The 22,713-nt window shown below is 34.4% G+C and overlaps 1 protein-coding gene across 1 annotated transcript in view; it reads right to left on the bottom strand.

The window, feature by feature from the left end:
* Htr2c (5-hydroxytryptamine receptor 2C) overlaps positions 1-22,465 on the bottom strand; it is a 75,897-nt gene extending 53,432 nt beyond the window's left edge. Inside the window, exons 1-2 of the mRNA XM_042665831.1 lie at positions 22,431-22,465; positions 20,059-20,372 (exon numbers count right to left, since the gene is read on the bottom strand). Coding sequence (XP_042521765.1) covers positions 20,059-20,372; positions 22,431-22,465 — 349 coding nt within the window. The remainder of the gene's footprint in view (positions 1-20,058; positions 20,373-22,430) is intronic.
* Positions 22,466-22,713: the final 248 nt, after the last annotated feature.

Below are 22,713 nucleotides of genomic sequence, written 5' to 3'. Positions count from 1 at the left end.
ATTTCATTCCAGTCACTAAAACATGTTACATAAAATATCTGGCTTTCCACCAGAGATAAGAAAGTGTAGCTAATAGAAAAAAAGCAGTTAACAGAAAGTATAAAGGCCAGGAATGGTGGCTTATTCATACAGTTCTATCTTTAGGCCACAAAGATTGGGCAAATTGTGGAATGAAACCTGCCTGGACAAAATGACTCCACCATCAAAACAAACAAAATCACCGGCATGGTGGTGCATGACTCTCACCTTATCTCTGAGGCATGTATACGAAGGAGGAGACCAGTCTTGGTCCAGGCCATCCCTTACAAAAATGCAAGACCTTACCTGGAAAATATCTAGAGAAAAATGAATTGAGAGTGTGGGTCAAGTGGTAAAACAACTGACTAGTAAATACAAGATCTTAAGTTCAAATTCCAATATTGAGAAGAAAGGAAAGAGGAAAGAAATTTTAGATACTTATGAATACAATAGATATTGGATTTTATTAAGCCCGGAATTTAAATCAGACTATACAAATCTTCAAATAAGTAGAGAAGAATTTAAATAAAGGAAACTATGATCATTCTGTCTTAATGAAGAAAATCAATAAAGAGATATAAATTAATCTGATATTTCAAAAAGTAAATACAACTAAAAACACTGGAATTGAAAAATATCTGAACTACATTAATGACATAGGCTTAATAGCAAATCAAAGTGTCAGAGCAAAGTACTAGAAGTTAAAAGCAATTATCTCACCTGAAGAACAAAATGAAAAAAAATAAAGAAAATGAACAGAGCCTCAGAAACCTATCTGGATCTCTTCAAATTATGCATAATGGATACCCAGGACAGAAAGTAAACAGATAGAAAAAGCATACGAAGAAATGATGGCCAAGATTTCTCTGAATTTGAAGAGAAACATGAATTAACATATAAAAAAGTCTATCTATACTAGCTACAATAAACTTAGTGATATATACCTAGAACCTTCAGAGTCAAACAATCAACAAGATAATGACAAAGATAAAAATTTTGGATTAACAGCTGATTTCTAGTCAGAAGCCAAGATGGACTAGAATTTGAAAAAATACACTCAAGAACCAAATTATAACATATGTAATAAGAGTAGCCTACCAACCAAGAATTCTGTATCTGGCAAAGCTATCTTTATAAACAGCATACTGTTTTTTATATTTTAAATTTTTATTGTAAAAGTTGTTTACAGTTATGTAAGTCAGGTAATGAGTACATTTCTTTTTGCACAATGTCACCCCTCATTCTCATTCTTTCCCAGTTTTTCACCTCTTGACTTCCCTCCCCACCAAGTTGTATCATTTATTTCCAACATAGTATCTAGTGGGTTTTACTGCTGAATTGGTTCACTCTTTGTTCCACCATTTTTGTGTTCCCCTTCCCCTCTACAAATCAGATAAGCATATATACAAGATAAAGGGGTACAGAAACAAAAACAGTGACAAATGGGAATAAACCCCAAAAAAAGGGAAAGAAGAAAATAAAGAACCACAAACAGTACAATAATAAACCTCTTACTTCAATTTCTTGGAGTTCATTTCGATAAGCATCATTTTATATGATCATATGCATATAGCTATCGAGCCCTTGTGATCCTCTCCTAAGAATATCCACTTTTGGTCTCACTGTGTAAATGTTTAAACAGCACTATTGACTTACCGTAGCTACTCAAAAGAATTCAGCTGAAATTAAAACTACATGGTAACTTGAATCCACATAAATTAAAACTATTTTTGCTTTTGAATGGCTTAAAAGACATAACTTAATTTTTTAAAAATATCTTCAACTTCTTCCCAAGATCCCTTGAGTTGTATTTTCAGACTGTGGACTCCACGCATTAAGTAGATCACTGATACACTGGACACTGGATTTTAAGGCTGTCCTGCTTATTTGAAGTAGCATTTATTCTGATGCAAAAGTTCTCTTGAAATTGTGACATACAGACAGAAAGGCAAGCATCATGAGTGTTACTTGTAGAAGACACACCCTGCCAGCTTGACACTGGCTGGGAGCACATGTGATTGGAAGAGTAACAACCTGGACCCAGATGCATGGCTTCATAAGAGATGATGTCTGACCCATGCATAATTCAGTTGGTCCAACATGGCTGTTATTTTTGCTTTTTAAAAAAACAACTTGTATAGGCTTCATAATTTTGCATATTTTCATTATTAATATGCTCTCTTATTCTAATAAAATAACCAACAAAGGCTGAGAATGTGGCGTAGTGGTAGAGTGCTTGCCTAGCATATATGAAGCCCTGGGTTGGATTCCTCAATACAACATACACATCAAAAGCCAGAAATGATGATGTGGCTCAAGTGGAATAGTGATAGCCTTGAGTAAGAAAGGCTTAGGGACAGTGCCCAGGGCCTGAGTTCAAGCTCCAGGACTGGGAAAAAGGAAATAAATCAAAAATATCCAACAAAATTTTAAAAAGAGCTGCAAAGGTGTTGTAATCTATGACAATATATATAGACATAATTTACATGACAATGCAGGGGCTAGGAATGGAAAAATAAATTTTTTTTTCTTTGACTAGTAGTATTTGGTCTTTCAAACTCCAGAATATTATTTTCATGGAGGTAGAAAATTGTGTACAAAATAATGATCTTTGAATAAAGAGGAGAAGGAGTGGTGGCGGGAGAATGCAGTCTAGAATTCATTGTATATACCACAAAATTAAGAATAGTAAGGGAAAGGGTGGGTCAAAGCGGGATGAGAATTTGAAGGAGGTGACACTGATCAAGTTGCATTGTATTCATAAACAGCTTCATTAAATCACACATCTTCTATACAACTTCTTTTTTTTTTTTTGTCGGTTGTGGGGCTTGAACTCTGGGCCTGGGCTCTGTCCCTCAGCTCTTCAGCTCAAGGCGAGCACTCTACCATTTGAGCTACAGCGCCACTTCCGGTTTTCTGGTGGTTTATTGGAGATAGGAGTCTCATGGTCTTTCCTGCCCGGGCTGGCTTTGAACCGTGATCCTCAGATCTCAGCCTCCTGAGTAGCTAGGATTACAGGCGTGAACCACCAGCGCCCTGCTATACAACTTGGCTATACAACTTCTTAAGCATAATAAAACATCTTTTAAAAATGAAAGAAAATAATGACCTTTCTCTTTTTTCTTCAAACATGTCATTCTTTATGTAAGGGGTTTGGCTTCTCCTCCTCCCTCCTTTCTTTATCTTTTAAGTGCTGGGATGGAACTCAGGCAAGTATTCTAACCCCAAGCTAAATCCCCTGCTTATTAGGTAATTATGTTAGTTTTAGATTTGTTCTATTCATTGTAGTGCTGGGGATGAACCCAAAACCTTTATATGCTTGACAAGTTCTGTACCACTGTGCTACAAACTCAACCCTGATTGTCTTTTGGTTTTTTTTGGCCATACGTGGGTCTTGAACTCTGGGCTTGGGCGCTGTCCCTACGCTCTTCAGTTCAAGGAAAGCGCTCTACCATTGAGCCACAGCGCCATTTCGGTTTTCTAGTGGTTTATTGGAGATAAGTCTCATGGACTTTTCTGCCCGGGCTGGCTTTGAACCTCGATCCTCAGATCTCAGCCTTCTGAGTAGCTAGGATTATATGCATGAGCCACAGCACCTGGCTCCTGATTGTCTTTTTTAAGGGAAAAATGATGAAGAATGGTTATATAATTTTTATAAATTTGCGTATTGTTTCAAGTTACCACCTATGCAGTATTTTTCCTGCTAAAATTTAAAATTATAGATAATAACACCTATAACAACACTGTTCTAAAGTTTATTTATTGATGGTAGGTTTGTTTGGAGTGGTAGAAAGAATTGAAAGTATCTTTCTATGTGGCCTCTTAGCCTCAAAAGTGCTAGGCTTATACATAATAAACAGCATACCTAGATGGTTCTGAGGTATTGATGAAGAATATTGTGTGACACAGTGATGGCAGACCGCTCCTTTAGTTGTACAACCTGAACATTGGTTTCTTTGAGGCAGGATTGGTAGATGAGGAGACAGATAATTTATTTTAGTTGTAACAAATATGGAAAAGGCCAGACTCTGAAGATGAAGGCAGGCCTTAAGATGAGGAAAAACAATTAGTTAAGCTTCCTTCTCACTAAACCTACTTCCCGATGTTAAGTTGTGAAACTTAAGAAATCTAAGAGGCATCAGCCCTCTCCTTTGAAATGGTAAAAAGTTGCTAGCTCTTCATGAAAAAGATGGAGGCAGAAAAATAAAAAGTGTATCTGAGAACAGAAATCCTAAGCTCTCTTAACTGTCCCTGTGTTCTTAGGGAAGTTTAGGTATATTTCCATATTTTAGAATAACAAACACAACCAATCCTAGAACCACTGTCTAAGGATTAGGAGTTATGAATTCTCTCAGTTCAGAAAGTATAAAGACTACAGATAGGAACCACCACTTTAACTACCATTTCCTGAATGAGGAACAGTGTTTTTCTATTTCTTCTTTCTTTAACCCTGTTATACTAAAAGAAATACTTGCTAAAACTTTCACTAGTATGAGATTCTCCTTTTTGTCAGACACCTTAAAATGCTTGTCAAGAATGGACCTAAAGGGCCTGTGATTTTGTGTGGAAGCTGGGAAGCTGAGGGAACTCCTTGCCTTCTAGTCCATCCTATAGCAACATCATTACCCCTAAGAGTTGAATAATAAAAACTGCCTTGATAATTTTGTTAGGGTGAAGTACTTGGTATACAATCAGAACTCAATATGTCATAGATTTAATTATTAGTAGTATTAGTTTTTGTTTCTGTCTTTAGAGTATAATTTTCTTAAGTCTATAACTGCTCTAGTAGGCCTTAATTTTTACAAAGGCAACAGATAATAAAATAGTGTAAGGCTGGGTGCCAGTGGCTCAAGTCCATAATCCTAGCTACTCAGGATGCTGAGATCTGAGGATCGAGGTTCAAAAATCTGTGAGACTCTTATATCCAATTAATCACTAGAAAACAAGAAGTGGTGCTGCTCTATAATTCAAAGTGTAGAGCACCAGCCTTGACCTGATGAACTAGCTCAGGGACAGCACCCAAGCCCAGAGTTCAAACCACATGACTGACCAAAAGAAAAAAGAAAACCAACTAGAAAATAAGGTGAGTATGAAGTATGTATAGCTTTCTTTTCCAACTATTTTTCCCATTTTTGCTCTAATTTTTCCTATTAACTATCAACTTTGTGAACCTTGTTTTTTCTTTAGTGTGTATGCCAGTCTTGAGGCTTGAACTCACTGACACTGAGTTTTTCTGCTCAAGACTAGTGTTCCATCAGTTTGGTTAAGCTTCATATACGTTTTATTATTTTTCAAGTAATCTTGATTTGTGTCTGAAAAAAAAAACTTCAAAGGCATTATCAGACACAGCTAATTTAAGCAATGTTTTTAAATTACATGTAAATTATATTATAAACTAGAAAAAAGAAACTTTTAGAAGACAATGAGAGCTAAATGAATAATTTTCTATAGTGCTGTTCACTAAGTGATTTTTTATGAAGCGTTCAAAAAATGTCTTAATATATTAAAAGGAAATATGGTAGGGGGACTTCGTTTATTTCCCACTTTACTTGAACTGTAAGAGGCTTACCTTTACTTAATTGTATTTAAACTGAAGAAATACATTTATACTATATTACATTATATTTAACTGAAAAATATTCTTCTAGAAATTTGTTCTAATATATGTGAAAACATGCGTTGTAATTTCATATTAATGTAATATTTTTATTTGTAGATAGAGATTTAGTTTGATATAATACTAAAGTAATGGAAAGATATTCTATACTGTTTAGTGGAAAAAAGTTTGCCTCTTTCTTTTACTCCAGTAGTCTGTCTAGAGGACACATAGTTGATTATATGTTCATAAGCGCCGCCTGCTGGTGGATTGGTGTATTCACAGAGATTGTGATTGACTTTTTGAAGAATTGAAAATTAGAGACTTTACTTTCTCCCAAAAGTAGAAACACTTCAAAGAACAAAAGGAAGTTATTTTGCACTACTTGCTTGGCTCTCATTTTAATGCACTTCATTTGACATTAAATACCTTAAAGTTAGCTTCAGCATCACTTCCCTATCACTTATTCAGCTCTACTTTTTACCAAAGTAGAAAACCAGCAAATATTCTTTCTCTTTATAAATATGAAAAGGATATTAAGTTTGGAGTATGTGAAATTGGCTTAACCAAAACAGAAAAATGAATATTTACTTAATAATGCTAAATAACTTTCTTCAAGATGTTTTAATGAGAATATGTTTTTTGCCATTTTCATACTTTTGGGTTCCTTGAATGAACTCAATCTAGAGTAAGGAAAGCTTTTGTTCCAAAAAACATAACCTGACCTGGCTTTCCAACATGAACTCAAAATATTAATTCAGAATACTTCATACTGAGTAAAGAAGTTTTGGTTTCTGTGATGCTATAATTACATCGATAAGACTAGTATGGGATCTAAAATGACATGTGTAATCTCCAATTGAACAAACTCCCATAAAGACTCCAAATACTCATCATATATAATTAAAGAATAAAAATAGAGATACATCAAGGGACTGGGAAGGTGGCTCAGTGGTAGAGTGCTTGCCTTGCATGCATGAGACCCTGGGTTCGATTCCTCAGCATCACATAAGCAGAAAATTCTGGAAGTGGCGCTGTGGCTCAAGTGCTAGAAGCGCTAGTCTTGAGCTGAAGAGCTCAGGGACAGTACCCAGGTCCAGAGTTCCGGCCCCAGGACCAGAAAAAAAAAAAAAAAAGAAAAACAAGAGATACATCAATAGATAATAAAAATTCTATCTTTATTGTCTAATTTATTAAATGTTTCTCAAAATCTACAAGAAAAATCTCATTCATCCTTGTTTGTTTTGTTGATTATTTAAAAAGAAACAGTAATATCAGCTCATGGAAAAATATAATTCAGTAAGTGTATTTGGGGGGATTTAGTGTCATATCACCCTTGAGTGTGTGTGGCTAACCTTTGCTTTATTTTCAATGCATAAAAATTAGAAAGAAAGGGGTTTGGATTTTGTTGGTTTCAGTTCTGTGGACTGAACCCAGGAATCTGCACATGCTAAACAGGGACTTTCATCACTGAGGCACACATTGATCTATGTTAGTTGATTCAGAACCCAAAGCACATTTCAGCAATCAAGATATTATGTAAATTTGCCTAAAAAGGAAGAGAATAAAAATGAGTCTTAAGGATTAGTCTATGGCCACCCAGAATACAATAGTTGAAATGCTATGAGAACATATAAGATATTAAGATATTAATAGTTGTAAGAGGTCCCATTTAGTATATGAAAGACAGCCTTCAAGATTAAATTTTTATTCTTTGAAATAGATATTGTATCCATCTCACCATCCTTAAGATCAAAGGTTTTGGGTCCATTCCTTCTAAGCAAATTTTATCTTATGTTCCCTTAGATAGCAACAACAGATAAATGCATAGTGAATTATTAAAATAATATAAAATTAATGACTAAGTTTTTCTTCTAGAGTTTCTTACCTAGATGAACCAAAGTTACTATAAAGATCATAGACACATAAAAGCACATATGACATGTAATGCTCTTGTATGACATAGTAATTCTTTTCATCTCCCATTTACAAAGACACAATATGCCTACCCTCACTTAATAATTTCATACTGCAGCCTGTTCAAAGTGGTATAATTATAGGGTTCTAGGGGGCAAAGAATACTATTGTTCAACCACTTGTCTAGTGTAAAAATTCCTTGTATAATGTCTAGTGGTGGTTGAATTCATCTCTCTGAAATACAGTGATTTTCATGTAATTAAACTTAGTCTATGTTCTGTATCTTTTACCATCTACTTCTCCTTAATTTTATTTTTTTTATCTGATGGCAGCAGAGACATTGAAATCTGGGCCTCCAATCTATGTCTTAAGGGGGATGAAACAAAATTATTTTCAGTAAAGATATGGTTCTGAAATAGTGAAAAGGAACAGAGAATCAGCTCAAATTTGCCTCTTTAATATAAATACATTTAAAATAGAAAATCACATACACAAAATATTCTCTCTATTCCTTTCTTCAGTTTCTACATCTAAAGACAGAAGTGGAAATTTTCACTTGCTTATTAGCTCCGACAAGGTGATAAAGGAATCTGCATAGAGTCTTTCTTCCCATAAATTTATACTTTCAGAGTTGTCCCTCTGAAGCTTGAACACTGCTTTCTTTTGTATTGTTACCTCTCTATAGTTTATTGATGTTTAAAAAATATCACTAAATGCAAGACCCTAAGCCACTGCTTTGAGTTACTTTATTGAAGTTCCTCTTGTATGGTGTACATTTCACTCACTAAAACTGCCTTGTTTTTTGATGTGTTTTGTTACAGTCTTTTTCAATTATGAATTTACTGAGGGTAGAGATAATTTCTACCCTTAGCGTCTTTATTTTGGCAAGCCAGGAAGAATTATGAATTCCTCTCTAATGACAGTATCTATCAGTTATGACCATGTATAGCAGTAGAAAATATACAATAACTGTTTTTTATTTTCATAAGGTTTAGATTATTTTTTACTTATTCTATACTGTTTCTACAATTATATTAGGCCACAAAGCAACCATCAACATCTAGTTTAAGTCTTTAAGAACACAGAATTCCCAACATTTGCACATATTTTTGTAGCATAAATATTGTTAGCTGCTAGGCAGATATGTTAGAGGCAAGGTCAGAGGTGGGAAGGTGCTGCTCCATTAAAAGACAGTTAATGCCTCAAAGGTTGTTTCAAATAAAGCCCTTCAGGGAAACTTACAAGGTACCAGCCAAATCATGGAGATAATTAGACTTACTGTTTTTCAGATAACCTAGAGTAAACTCATAGCTATGAAGTGAAAGGGAAAGAGAAAGGAGTCAGGGTCCCACCCTTCTAATGTCATACACCCAATGACATACCACCTCCCACAAAGCCTTTCTATTTAAAGGGTTAGAGCGCCTCTCAACATGGCCATCCTGGGGACTGACTTTGTGAACATAGACCTTTGGGGAACATTCAATTTCCAAATTCTACTAGAGTTAATAAGCCTACATGTACTGTACTGATAGAGGAAAAGAGAAAATTGAGAGAAGACATTTCAACCAATAAGTATGATTCATGACTATAGATATGGAGATGCAAAGTATCTAACTTCATGGGTAGATTAAAAGAGAAAAGATGCTTTTATTTAGTCATTAAGACTAAAGTATAGACATAAATAATAGGTATACACAAGGACATAAGATTGGCAAAATCTTTGCTTAGTCTTTTATCAGGATATTTTATGTGAATGCCTGAAGATGAGTTTAAAACATCAGGATGTAAACTATAAATCTGTGGTATATTGGAATATGTAAGCTCTGGAGATGTAAAGTAAAAAAAATGTATAGCTGCATTACAGAAAGGTTTTGCAAAGGGAACAGTGATAAACATTTATTTTTTTAAATATGGAAATTGTAACGTATGCCATAATTACAGAAAGACACTTTCCTAATTTGTGCAAAAAATGTAACAAAGTACAATGAAGATGGAAAGAAATGCATCTTGAAGGTTTGTAGGTTTGGTGGCACCAAATGAAAGCACCCTGGACAGATAAGCATCATTCTCATGAATGGCACTGGTGGTTAAGTGGCAGAGTATCAGCTGAGACTACAATGCCTGGTGGAAGACTGTGGATGTCCAACAGACATGGTGGTACTCAGCAGATACCCAGTACTGGGTACCCAGTGACAAATGATGGAGGCCAAAAGAAGATGAAGAAAACCCAATGAGAGATTATAGATATCTAGTGGCAGAAGACAGAAAGATGCATGACCAGCAGATACTGTGACTGATGGAAAATGATATATAGATATAGGTATAGTTATAGATGTGTATGTATATATGCTCTATGGAAATCTGGTGGCATTGTAGCAGTATATAATATAAACTAGTTCATAGGTGACCATGTGAGAAAACCTCTGAGGACTTTTAGAGGCACATAGGGGCAATAGATGTACTTTCTATAGGGCTAGAAGAACCTTGTAGCCGTATACATATAACACAAAAGTCAATTTAAGATATCTATAAAGGCCTTTGTGCACACAATTATGGGGCCTGTCACAAACTAAAGGTCTCATAGTTCTAGGGGGTCAGAAAGATAATATTCATGAGTAAGACAGCTAGGTATTAGAAGATAAGAAGTGTAGAAAACGTGACAACTCAGAACTCATGCACTATTAAAATATGGTCAAATCACAAAGTTGTAAAGTTCACAAAATTCACCGGCAGGCAGAACACAGACAAAAGAAACAACTACTTTGCTATCTGATTTAGACAAAAAGCAAGAATAAATGTCCTAGGATGGGGAAGCACCATTATACAAATAAAATTGTTCCAATTTTAGAATGGCTTTAGGTAGACACATTCTACTTAGTAGTACTTACTTATACGAAGATTTTCTTATATCATCTGTTAACTAATTCAAAGAAACCAGGGCAATGATATTGATCACATGTTTAAATTCATGGCAAGTTTTTTGACATTTGTTCATTCTTAATAATCAGTGTTACTACTAAGTTATAAAGCATTAGACACATTACTGGAGTTCTCTAAATATTAGTATGTTTTATTATAATAATCCCTATTTATATCTTAATAAAATGCTTTCACTTACATAGTAACATCCAATTTAGTTCTCAATGACATGGATGTATGAGAGCCAATATTTACTGAGTATGCTGTATGATACATAGGATACATCTTAAGTTTTTGTCCCTTCATTCTCCCAACAATCCTAGGGAGAAGGTAAAATTTTTTTTTTTTTTGTCCGTCGTGGGGCTTGAACTCTGGGCCTGGGCGCTGTCCCTCAGCTCTTCAGCTCAAGGCGAGTGCTCTACCACTTGAACTACAGCGCCACTTCCGGTTTTGTGGTGGTTTATTGGAGATAGGAGTCTCACGGTCTCTCCTGCCCGGGCTGGCGATTCTCATTTCTCAGCCCCCTGAGTAGCTAGGATTACAGGCGTGAGCCACCAGCGCCCGGCTAGAAGGTAAAATTTTTATGCCCCCTCTCCTTTTCTCTGAGTCTATATTTTTTTCATATGAAAAACAAAATTAATTATTGAGTATATCCTATGAAAATGGTTTTAGTTTCACCTGCCTGGGTCTCACATGAAATTTTCTTAATAAGCTCAGCTGACCTAGTATCTTTCATTTCAAATGGAGCATAGACCTCTCTTAATCTTTAGGATTATATAAAACCAGCTTTCAAGGGACAGAGATAGGCTTCACCACTTATTAACTACAGGCTTCATACATATTAATTTTTTATCTTTATAATAAGAAAATGTAATAAATGTTAGTTGTTAACAACTAACCCTTTAAAAGTTTCACAGGAATATTTGCTTATTCTTATCAACAGATTTCTTGAATCAGATGAACATAGGATTCAAAATAAGTATTTAAGTAATTATCACTACTAGTCTTAATATCAAATATTGAAAAATAACCAAAAGCTGTAATTAAACATATTATACTGATATTCAATTCCCTTAGTTCTTTAAAATGGCAGCATATATCAACTGTGTATTTTAAAAAAGTGAATCTGCTTCCTTTTTAAGAAAAAAAATGTTACAAGTAATGGTGGTTCTTGCTTGTAATCCCAGCATTTGGGAAGATGAGACAGGAGGATTGCAAATTTGAGGTCCACTTGGGTTATATTGGTATAATTTGTGGAGGGGAAGGAAAAAACAAATTGTTTAAATAGGGATACAGGTGGATCCATTGAAACAATGAGATGTACAAGTCGTTATGTAGAAAAACGAACTTTACAACTTTGATGGTGGGGGGAGGATGGGAAGGGATGGGAAGGGGAAAAAAAGGAGAAGGCTACAATGATTGATAAGAAATGTACTCATTATCTTGCCCATGTAATTGTAACCCCTCTGTACAATATTTTCACAATAAAAAAAGATCTAAAAAAAGGTTGCTAAAAATTAATGATACATTTCCTCTCCTAAGCAACCTAGACTTATAAAATTTATTTTTTCACACAGATATTTGATTGCTTGATTTGCCCACTAGTAGTGAGGTAAGAAAACTATTTCTTTCCAAATACCCTCAATACTTTGTATGGTTGAGGCCTTACTAATAAATGATAAACATGTTATTGTTTGAAAATAAATCATGGCTACCCAATAGAGGACTTATAGTGATGTATTTCCATTGTGGTAATTTGTATGTTCATGAGTGTTCAACAGCATATATTATTCGATAATATCTAGATGGAGGTTTGGAACTTTAAGAAAAGAATCCTTTTCTCCTCAAGTGATACTAAATATTGGTATGTAAAAATTTTCTCAAGAAGAATTTGTGGGGCTGAGAATGTGCCTAGTGGTACAGTGCTTGCCTAGCATGCATGAAGCCCTGGGTTCAATTCCTCAGTACCACATAAACAGAAAAAGCTGGAAATGGTGCTGTGGTTCAAGTGGCAGAGTGCTAACCTTGAGCAAAAAAAGCTCAAGGACAGTGCCCAGCCCCTGAGTTCAAGTCCCAGGACTGGTAAAATGAAGGTTGTGTTTTGGAACCTTGTCTATTGAACACTTTTTTGTGATACATTTATTACAAATCATATGGGAAATTTGTAATGATGATGAATAAGTTGAATTCTGCAAAGTTATTTGGAGACTGACAGATACATGATTTATGCAGCTAAAATTTTCATTCAGCATACTATATTATGCCAATTTCTGGGAAGGGTATTTGTTTCTCAGTTGTTACTTATTACTTATTCACAGCATTTATGAATTTGCAAAGGAAAGGTGCCACCTAGGTCTTGCTTTAAATTCTCAAAGTAGATTGTAAATTCTTAGAAACTGTGTCTTTTTTGTGTTGCTGCTGAATCTCATTGTGTATGACACTGGACGTTTAGTGAGTGGTCAGAACTAATGAATGAATGAATGAATGAATTTATTAAATGGCATTGCATTGTTTCCCGCTGCCCTTGAGTACTTAGCAATGAGCTTATTTTGTGTTGAGGGAAGCCATGGGTAAGAATAAGTTCTGTGTATCCTGTGCTCAGGAACTGTACTGAGAAGTTGTTAGGAGAGAGACGAAGATATAGGGACACAGAGACAGAGACAGAGAGTAAAGATATTAGTCCCTCAGGCATGCATGGTGCCATAGGGCTCGCTATGTGCAGAAAAGATTCAAGAAGTTGGAAGGAATAAAGTGAGCCCTGTAGAAAAAATACATATTAGATATTTTGAAAATAAAAAATATCAAGGGCAAGGATCATTTTCAACTTGCAAGATCTGTGTTTACATTTCTCCATTAAATATTTTTAAAGATGCATTTGACAAGACAAATAGTTTAACTATATAAACTTAATGTATTTATATACACATATGCTTTAATTTTAAATGAATATGAGGTAGACTGAGTGTTAACATTAAAAGATTTTACTAGTAGAAACATTGTATGATAATAAAAAGTAAATGATAGTTTAGCAAAATAGGCAACTTGATGTCTACTCTAAGCACTCCATCATTCAAAGATTCTCACCATATTCAGCTAAGAAACCAGAAAATGTTTGTTTTTTTTTTTTTTGTAGAAGAAAAGGATAGAAATCAAAACAGCTGATCTGAAAAACTTGATATGTACAAGCGAGGAGGTAACAATGTTTGTCAAGAAATGTACTCATTACCTTACTTATGTGACTCTAACCCTTCTGTACATCACCTTTAAAATACAATAAAATTAAATTAAAAAACCCTTGATATATAAGTGGTTAAGCCTTAGAAATATGGTGTCTAATTACCTAAATAATTTAAATACTTGTACAAATGTAATAGTATTTATTAAGGAAAGGTGAAAATTTGACCTTACAGATTTTGAGTTTGCTGTTATTTTTTTTTTTTTTTTGGTCGGTCGTGGGGCTTGAACTCTGGGCCTGGGCGCTGTCCCTCAGCTCTTCAGCTCAAGGCTAGCACTCTACCTCTTGAGCCACAGTACCACTTCCCGCTTTTTTCTTTTTGCTTATGTGGTGCTGAGGAATCGAACCCAGGGCCTCAGGCATGCAAGGCAAGCGCTCTACCACTGAGCCATCTTCCCAGCCCCTTGCTGTTATTTTTTAATTTGTGTTTCATTACGTTCTCAAAGATTGTGGAGCTATTATTAAAATTGTAGCTAGAAAGAATTAGTGTTGTTTGGGAAATATCTGAGATATGATTGAAATGTAAGAATGAGCTTGTTGTTGGCACACATTAATAATCCAATTTACTTGAATGGTACTAATTGGAGAATTGGGGTTTGAGCCTAGTCTGGGGAAGACAATTATTGAGACTTCATCTCAAAATGCAAGATAGGTGTTGTAGTTCGCAGTTATCCTCAGCTATTTTAGAGGCAAAGTAGGGAAGAGCAAGGTCTGAAGCCAGCATGGGCAACTATGTAAGATCCTACAAAGAAATATAAATGAAATAAGAAAGGGCTGGTGGTGCGACTCAAGTAGAGTGCTTGATTAGCATATGTAAGGTCCTGAATTCAATCCCTAGTACAGCAAATAAGTAAGAAATAAGTAGAAAAATAGGGGTTTAATTTTGTAATTTATTTATTCATATAACATTTGGATTTAATTAGAACTTCTCTAATGTGTAATTATTGTTATAAAAATAATTTTCTGTATCATTGTACCAACTACATAGTCTTTACAGTGAAATGTCTTTTTATGTTTTTTGCACCTTATCAAAGTCGGTTCTTTTTTTTCTACTGAGATTTTAGACACTTTAAAAATAGCCATGTGTAGCCAGGCACTAGTGGCTCATGCCTGTAATCCTAGCTACTCAGGAGGCTGAGATCTGAGGATCGAGGTTCAAAGCCAGTCCGGGCAAGGAACGTCCATGACACTATTATCTCCAATAAACCACTAAAAAACCGGAAGTGGCTCTGTGGCTCAAGTGGTAGAGCACTAGCTTTGAGCTGAGGAGCTGAGGAACAAAGCCCAAGCCTAGAGTTCAAGCCCCACCACCGACAAAAAAAAAAATAGCCATGTGTTAAAACCCAGAAAGTGTCAATGTTAGGTTGTATGGCAATGAAGAAGGATCCATGCATGTGTAATTGAGTCAAGGATTTTGAGATGGAGAGATTATTCTGGATTATGTTCGTGGGCAGAATCAGTATCAATTAGTTGTACAAGGGCTTTCTATCAATTTGTTTTTAAACCAGTTAATTTGTGGCCATTCTAGCAAACTAGTAGATGTTTACTGTTTTGAGTCTTCCCATGCTTGAACTGGGTGTATCTCTTCATCTATTTAGTTCTTTAATTTATTTCACTAGCATTTTACAATGCTAAATGTGAAAATAGGTATATATCTTTTAAATTACATTTACACTGCAGCATTTTCTTTTGAATGACAGTACATGATATTAAATATTAATTTTTGTTTCCATATAACCATTGTTACCATGAAAATATGGCTGACTTTTGTGTTGTGGTCTTGTACCCATGACCAGGTTGAACCCACTTATTAGTTCTAAGAGGTTTTTGTATCATCTTTAGAATTTTTCTCTCATCATATACACCCATAGAAACAGTTTTGCTTTACTTCTTCCTTTCCAATCTACATCTTTTTCTTTTAGCATTACTACAATGGCTAGTACTTTCAGTATGATATCACTTAATGATAGTGTTTTGTTTTGTTTTTGAAAGGCTTTATTTGCATGTAATTTATACAGCACAACGATCACGTTTTTATTTAAATTAACTTAATTTTAATTGATATATAAAATATAAGCAAGGTTCTGGTGGCTCATGCCTATAATCCTAGCTACTCAGAAGGCTGAGATTTGAGGATTGCAGTTCAAAGCCAGCCTGGACAGGAAAGTCCATGAGACTCTTCTCTCCAATAAACCTCCAGAAAACCGGAAGTGGAGCTGTAGCTCAAGCCATAGAGCTCTTGCCTTGAGCCGATGAGATCAGGGACAGAGCCCAGGCCCAAAGTTCAAGCCTCATGACAAAAAAATAAATAATAAAAATATATATAAAGTATGTATTAAGAAGGTGCATGTGGTGTACTTGTACATAATTTTAAAATCAAACACACGTGTCTCCTCAAAAAAGATCACTTCTCTAGGGTGAAAACATTAAAAATCTTAGGTGGGAGCCAGTGGCTCACCCCTGTTATTCTAGCTACTCAGAAGGCTGAGATCTGTAGGATGGTAAGTCAGGCTGAAGGTATGGTTCAAGTAATAGAGTGCTAGCCAAACTAAATCTTTTCCACTAACTTTTTGAAATGTACAGTACATTATTTTTCTTGACAGGCATCCTACTATGTGATAACATATCACAACTTCTTATCCCTATCTTACTGTATTATTTGATGTTAGGAAAAAGCTTTCAATCTTGCACCTAGATTTCACTGTTTCCACTGCATTAGGTAGATAATACTGCTTGTTACTGGGGTTGTGTGTCCTTGTTAAATCTACTTTGGTTTACTTGGGGTTTTGTTGTTGTTGCTTTAGCATGCATTAATTATACAGAAGGGATTTCATTGTGCATGTATTACATGCAAACATGTAATACAATGTATTCCCATCAATCTCACCTCCCTCTATGACTCCATACTCCCCTTCTTCCTACAAGAATCTCAGTAAGTTTTATTATTCTGTTCTCATATATGCAAACAACCTATTTGATCATTTAAAAAAAATGTATACCTATTGGTGATCTTGAATTTCAGACCTTTCCAAGATCTGGCGCAGACACAGAAGAGATAAAAGAGAAACCTAAGAGAAGTCACTATAGTATCATTCTTGAAATACTGAATTCCCTAGTTCATCTTTATTCTTTTTATACCTTTTTATAAGTGCTTGTCTGATTCTTTATAGTTTCAGTTTGACACTTCTTAATTTAACAATCATTGTCTGTTTGTAAAGTTCTGTGTTGTATAAAAGTTGAGGCTAAATGGGAATCTTCCATCTTACCATAGCAGATCTCAGAAGTTTCAAGTCAATGACTGTCTCAAGGGAAGAATATGATAACAATAACAGCAATTATAGCAATAAGAATATTTTTAAACTGAAGTAATTATTAAAGTACATTGTTGCAAAAACAAGTCTTTCCATTTTGCAAAAATAAGAATGACCATTTTGAAATGCCCTGTGAGCTAAATACCTCAATGATATACAAGAACATCAGCTACAATTTGAAACACTGAACCAATTCACAAAACTAACTCCCCTTCTGACAATTCATTAAAGTCATTTTTTAAAACTATAGGCTTACCTCTTTCCTCCCACTTTTAACACTCTAGAGTACAACCTGGCTTCTCACTCTACTGGTCTCATCATGTGACCTTGAGTAAATCATAGCATAAGTAAGAAATGTATAACCTTCACGAGGGCAGGAATCTGTTATTATAGGCTGTATATTAACCAAAATATCCAAAAGTTTGCTTAGTATAGAGTAAATGCTCAATAAGTGATCATGGAATAGATGATACTCCATTTTCATGAATATTTTGTGAATATTTTAAATATCAACTGTTAAGATCTTCACATTAATGTAATTCAATGAAATTGTGCACTTCAAGATTTATCCATCCTCACTATCTCAGTGAAGTGTTTCTGAACTGTTCATTCTGTTTTAATGCAATCATGTAATACATTCTTAGTTCATTATCTCCCAATTAGATGGGTACAAATCTTTCTGTATTGTTTAGACTATGTGTGCCATTTTTCTTTGTAGGTATTTAGTTAAGTCTGTCTCTTTGAAAAGGATAGCAATATGTCTTATATTTATTTTATTGTTTAAGAACATAGGCTATAGCCAGGCGCCGGTAGCTCATGTCTGTAATCCTAGCTACTCAGGAGGCTGAGATCTGAGGATCATGGTTCAAAGCCAGCCTGAGCAAGGAAAGTCCGTGAGACTCTTATCTCCAATAAACCACTAGAAAACTGGAAGTGGCGCTGTGGCTCAAGCGGTAGAGCACTGGCCTTGAGCTGAAGAGCTGAGGGATAGCGCCCAAGCCTAGAGTTCAAGCCCCACAACCAACAAAAAAAAAAAAAAAAAAAAAAAGAGAAAAAGAAAAAAAGAAACAGAACATAGCCTCTAAAATCCAAATAGCCTTAGTTTAAAATCACCATTCTCAAGCTGGTCACAGTGATATGCACCTCTAATCCCAGCTTCTCAGGAAGCTGAGGAGGGAAGATCACTTGAGCTTGGGAGTTTGAGACTAGCCTGGGCAGCATTGTGGAACCTTACCTAAAAAATAAATGAAAATAAAAAAAACTTCCTTTACATTATCTTAATTATGCAAACTTCCACAAGTTTCTTATTATTTTGTTCCTCTGTTCTATCATATGTTCGAGTGATATGGGCAGATTAAATTATTTAGTTCAGCTGAAAAAGTGAATATTAGCCATGATGATTATCACTTTTTATAAGGTTATACACTATTATAGCTCTGCAACTTATATAAATACTTGCTTCTACACAATGCTGCCAAGTCAAGTAACCTATTTTTATATAACTTATTTATCTAAATAGATACTGGGTAATATTGTAATTTCTTAAGAATAATGGAAACAAAATAGATTAAACGTGACACTTTAAACACACAAAGAATGGTAGGATAGAATTGGAAATAAACTCAAGGAAGGAATAATTTGACCAATGATAGGATAAAAGCTACACATTTAGTGCTTTCAAATAGTATTTAGCAGAGGCAAAACTATTCATTTGTTTTCAAGATTCAGGGCAAGTTGAAATTCACTAATTTAATCTGTCCTTTAAAAACCATGTAAGTTGCCATATTGTGGTATATTTGCACATTGACATTGCTGTGTAAAACAAAAAACCCCAAAACATTTCAAGCTACAATAGAGAAAATGAGTGTGACCTGGTCTCCTAAACCGAATAAAAAAATCAAATCTAAGATTTGTTAGCTGCATTGAGATTGAATGAGCTCTTATTTATTAAGCAATTATGGTTTTGTAAACAGTCATTCTTATTACAACACTGTTTAATCTACAGATCATTTCTATGACAACTGACATTTTAAGAAAATCAATTTTTCTATCCATTATCAGGATCTATCTCTCAATTTATTTGAGTCTTCCTAAATTTATTTTTTCAGTGATTTGAAGTTATTGCTGTATAACTCCTGCACATATTTTTGGAATATTTACCTTATAAATAATACAGTTTTTAAAAAAATCTTTCCAGTTTTGTGGGTTTCCAAAAAAGGATGCTCAGACCAAAGGTATATAAAAGAGAAGGCTGGGAAGTGGCGCTGTGGCTCAAGTGGTAGAGCACTCGCCTTGAGCTAAGGAGCTGAGGAACAGCGCCCAGGCCCAGAGTTCAAGACCCATTACCGACATAAATAAATAAATAATGAGAGGGCTGGGAATGTGGCTTAGTGGTAGTTCATGTCTAGCGTTCGTGAAGCCCTGTGTTCGATTCATCAGTAATACATAAACATAAAAAGCTGGTGCAGTGTTTCAAATGGTAAAGCACTAGCCTTGAGCTCAGGAACAGTATCTAGGCTCTGAGCTCAAGCCCCAGGATTGGCACAAAAGGGAGGCTGGGTGTCAAGCCTTTTATATTTCTGTCAGTTAACGTGAGTTCAAGTAAAGTCAGTGCTTTCTAAAAAAAGAAGTTTTTTAAGTTTCTGTTATAGAAACCTGGAAATAATATTTTTCTTCAACCAGTAATACAGATGGACACTAAAAGAGTTAGTTGTAAAACTAAGCAAACGTGTACCAGCATACAAGTTGTTAATAGTAATAGTATGTATGCTGTCCAGAATACAGATCTGGGATGTTTCTGCCAATATCCCATTCTGGGGAACAGTGTATCTATGTCTAATTTCAACGTGCTATAAAATGTCTGCTTTGCTTTTTGAAAACTCTCTAACTTCTTTATTTTGTAAATCCAAATATACCCATCAATTCCTTCTGTCATACATTTTGCTTTTTTCTATATTTTGCAATTACTATAGGTAAAATAATGAATGATGAGTGTTGATTATGATATTTGACATGATTTTATGGTATAATCTGCAACTGACAATGAATTCCACTATACTTACCATAAAGGATTGCAAGCAGAGAAAGTGGCATGACAAGTAGTCCCACTAGCATATCAGCAACAGCTAGGGACATTAGGAAGTAATTGGTGGCATTGTGCAGTTTCTTTTCCATGCTTACTGCCATGATCACAAGGATGTTGCCACCTATTGTCATGATTATTATCACCACGATTGAAAGTGCTGGCCAGTTTTGTACCCCGTCTGGAAATTTAAAGCGTCCACCATCGGAGGTATTGAAAAGGTCAGTTACTATAGCAGCCACTGGACTCACTGAAAAATCGAATTGCCAAATCAATAGGCCAATCAGGTGCACACTGAAAATTAAGAAGAAGGAAAAAAACGCAATTAGGTACCCATTAGAGTAACTATATACACTGCATTACTTATATAATATATTTGCTTTTCCTTTAACTACTGTGATTATCTTATTCCTATCATTTCTACTCTCCTAATTAAACCTCAGAATTTACTTATTGCCAAAGAATACTTTTCCTGAATGATTGCTATGAGTTAGGCACTTAGTTTATTGAAATATATCTGTATAATGTTATTTGATTCCATATAACAATCACATGAGTTTAGTACTGATCTATACTGAATAATTATATGATAAAACAGGTTAAGTGAGATTAGTAAATTTTCTCAAGACAATACAGCCAAGAAAGTCACAAGTCTGGGGACCTTAACTGAAACTGAACTGATCTCAAAGACTGGTTATTAAACTTTCACTTCAATTCAAATTGTTTGATTTGTGGCAATGGTTTATTTTTTATTTTTTAAACATTAATTTCTTCAAAATATCCTTTGAGACAGCTGACAAAGAATAAAAGAATTTTGTGACCTTTCAAGAAAATTAGAATTTGGCATTTTTGATTGAAAAAAATTGCTATAAGATCAACTTCAGAAAAGTCCAGAAAAGTTACAGAGGGTTGTGATAATAGTACATATTCAGTTCTTTTGGAACTTTTCTTGCTTTCTCATATTTACAATTTTATGCCTTCTGCTGTCAACTTTTCTCCTTCACTCTCATTTCTAAGACCTGATAAAGCTAGAGAATTTCTGTGTAAGAAGTTGGAAGATTCTTTTTAGAATTGGAGAACTGGAACATAATGATATTAACATCCAGTGTTTATGACTTCTCCATATAAATATTTAAATCTCATCTACTTGTTCTTTGAAATGAAAATTTTGTTTTTATAAAGAGAAAACGTGTCATTTGATTGACTAGTAAGTCAATGGTTAATGATTTAATGACTGAGTCATTAATATTATCAGAGAAATTTAGAGTTGTAAAACTAGCTAATTTTAGCTATCAAAATTATGTCATATCCATAATGTAACATATACATGTGCATATACTGTCTGAATCAAAGCTGGATCACTTATTCTAAAAAGATGTAGGCATGATTTAAACCTAAGTCAAAATATTATGGTAATTTTCTAGCATATTTAAAAATTATTTCTTTTAAATGCCTAAGATAGCCCAAAATACCTTGTCATTCTTAATACCATGTTAATATGCTTCTATGTTGCTAAGACAATGAAGACAACATGAAAAATATTTTGTCTATTATTGTACAATGGATAAAAAATATATTCAGATATCTACTTGGAAATAACTTTATTAGTCAAAGTTACCTGGTATTCTAAACAATATGGATATAGACAATAAACAAAAATAATACATGATTCAAAAATCGACATCAAACCAGGAAGCTAAGGCAGCAGAATTGCTTGATGCCAGCATGTATTGAGACTACATCTCTTAAAAAATTCTATCAAAATTTATGACTAGCATAAATAGAAATTATTAAAGGGACCAATTAGAGACAAGTTATTTTGCTTTCAACTTTGGTTAACTTTTCCGTTTATTTGGCTTATGGACAATGTCCTGGCCCTATGATTTCTATGAGCTTTTAAATCTGTCACTTAATCTATTAAGGTATCAGTTCCTTTATCAGAAAGATTACAGAGATGATCTAGCACTGTTGTTCAAGTTAACTGAAAGTCCTATGTAAAGTCCTAAAAAGACGTGTCATAAAAGAACTTCAGTAAATTTTAAAGTATATTTCCTTTCTGATATTAGATTACTTTTTACTTTTTGGTTTTGAACCCAGGGTCTTGGACATGCTAAGACCACTGTTTGCTACAGAGCTACACCCCTAGTTTATCCTCGAAGTTAATCAGAAGTATTTTGGGTTTGCTATTTATCCAATCATGTGTTTAAAATTTGCCAAAAGTTTCAGTACTTTATATTTTGACATAATACTTTATCAGCTGTATGTCCCTGGTCACATAGAAGCATGTTTTATATGCACAAACAAAAATAAAGCTATTTTTTTTATGAAACTAAGAGGTAACAATGTCCTTACAGGAATGAGTGCACCGCGTTCCTCAGGTTCACCATGATTGCTTTAGTATTCAGCAACCCAAGTGGAAAATTGAGAAAAGGAAACTTAACAGATTGGATTCATTTTCTGGGGAGAGAAAAAGAAAAGAAAGAAATTAGTTAAATTTAAATAACTTTTATGGCTTCAATAAATGTAAATACACTTATAGGAAACAGTGAATACTTAATTTAGTAAAAGGATAAATATGCCATATTGTAGAAGCAATCAAGAAATAGCACTTTTTTCAACAAAATTGCAATTTTTC

The sequence above is a fragment of the Dipodomys spectabilis genome, unplaced genomic scaffold (assembly GCF_019054845.1).
Source record: "Dipodomys spectabilis isolate Male_0828 unplaced genomic scaffold, ASM1905484v1 ptg000353l, whole genome shotgun sequence".
Taxonomy (NCBI): domain Eukaryota; kingdom Metazoa; phylum Chordata; class Mammalia; order Rodentia; family Heteromyidae; genus Dipodomys; species Dipodomys spectabilis.
This window is presented reverse-complemented; position numbering and strand designations above follow the sequence as displayed.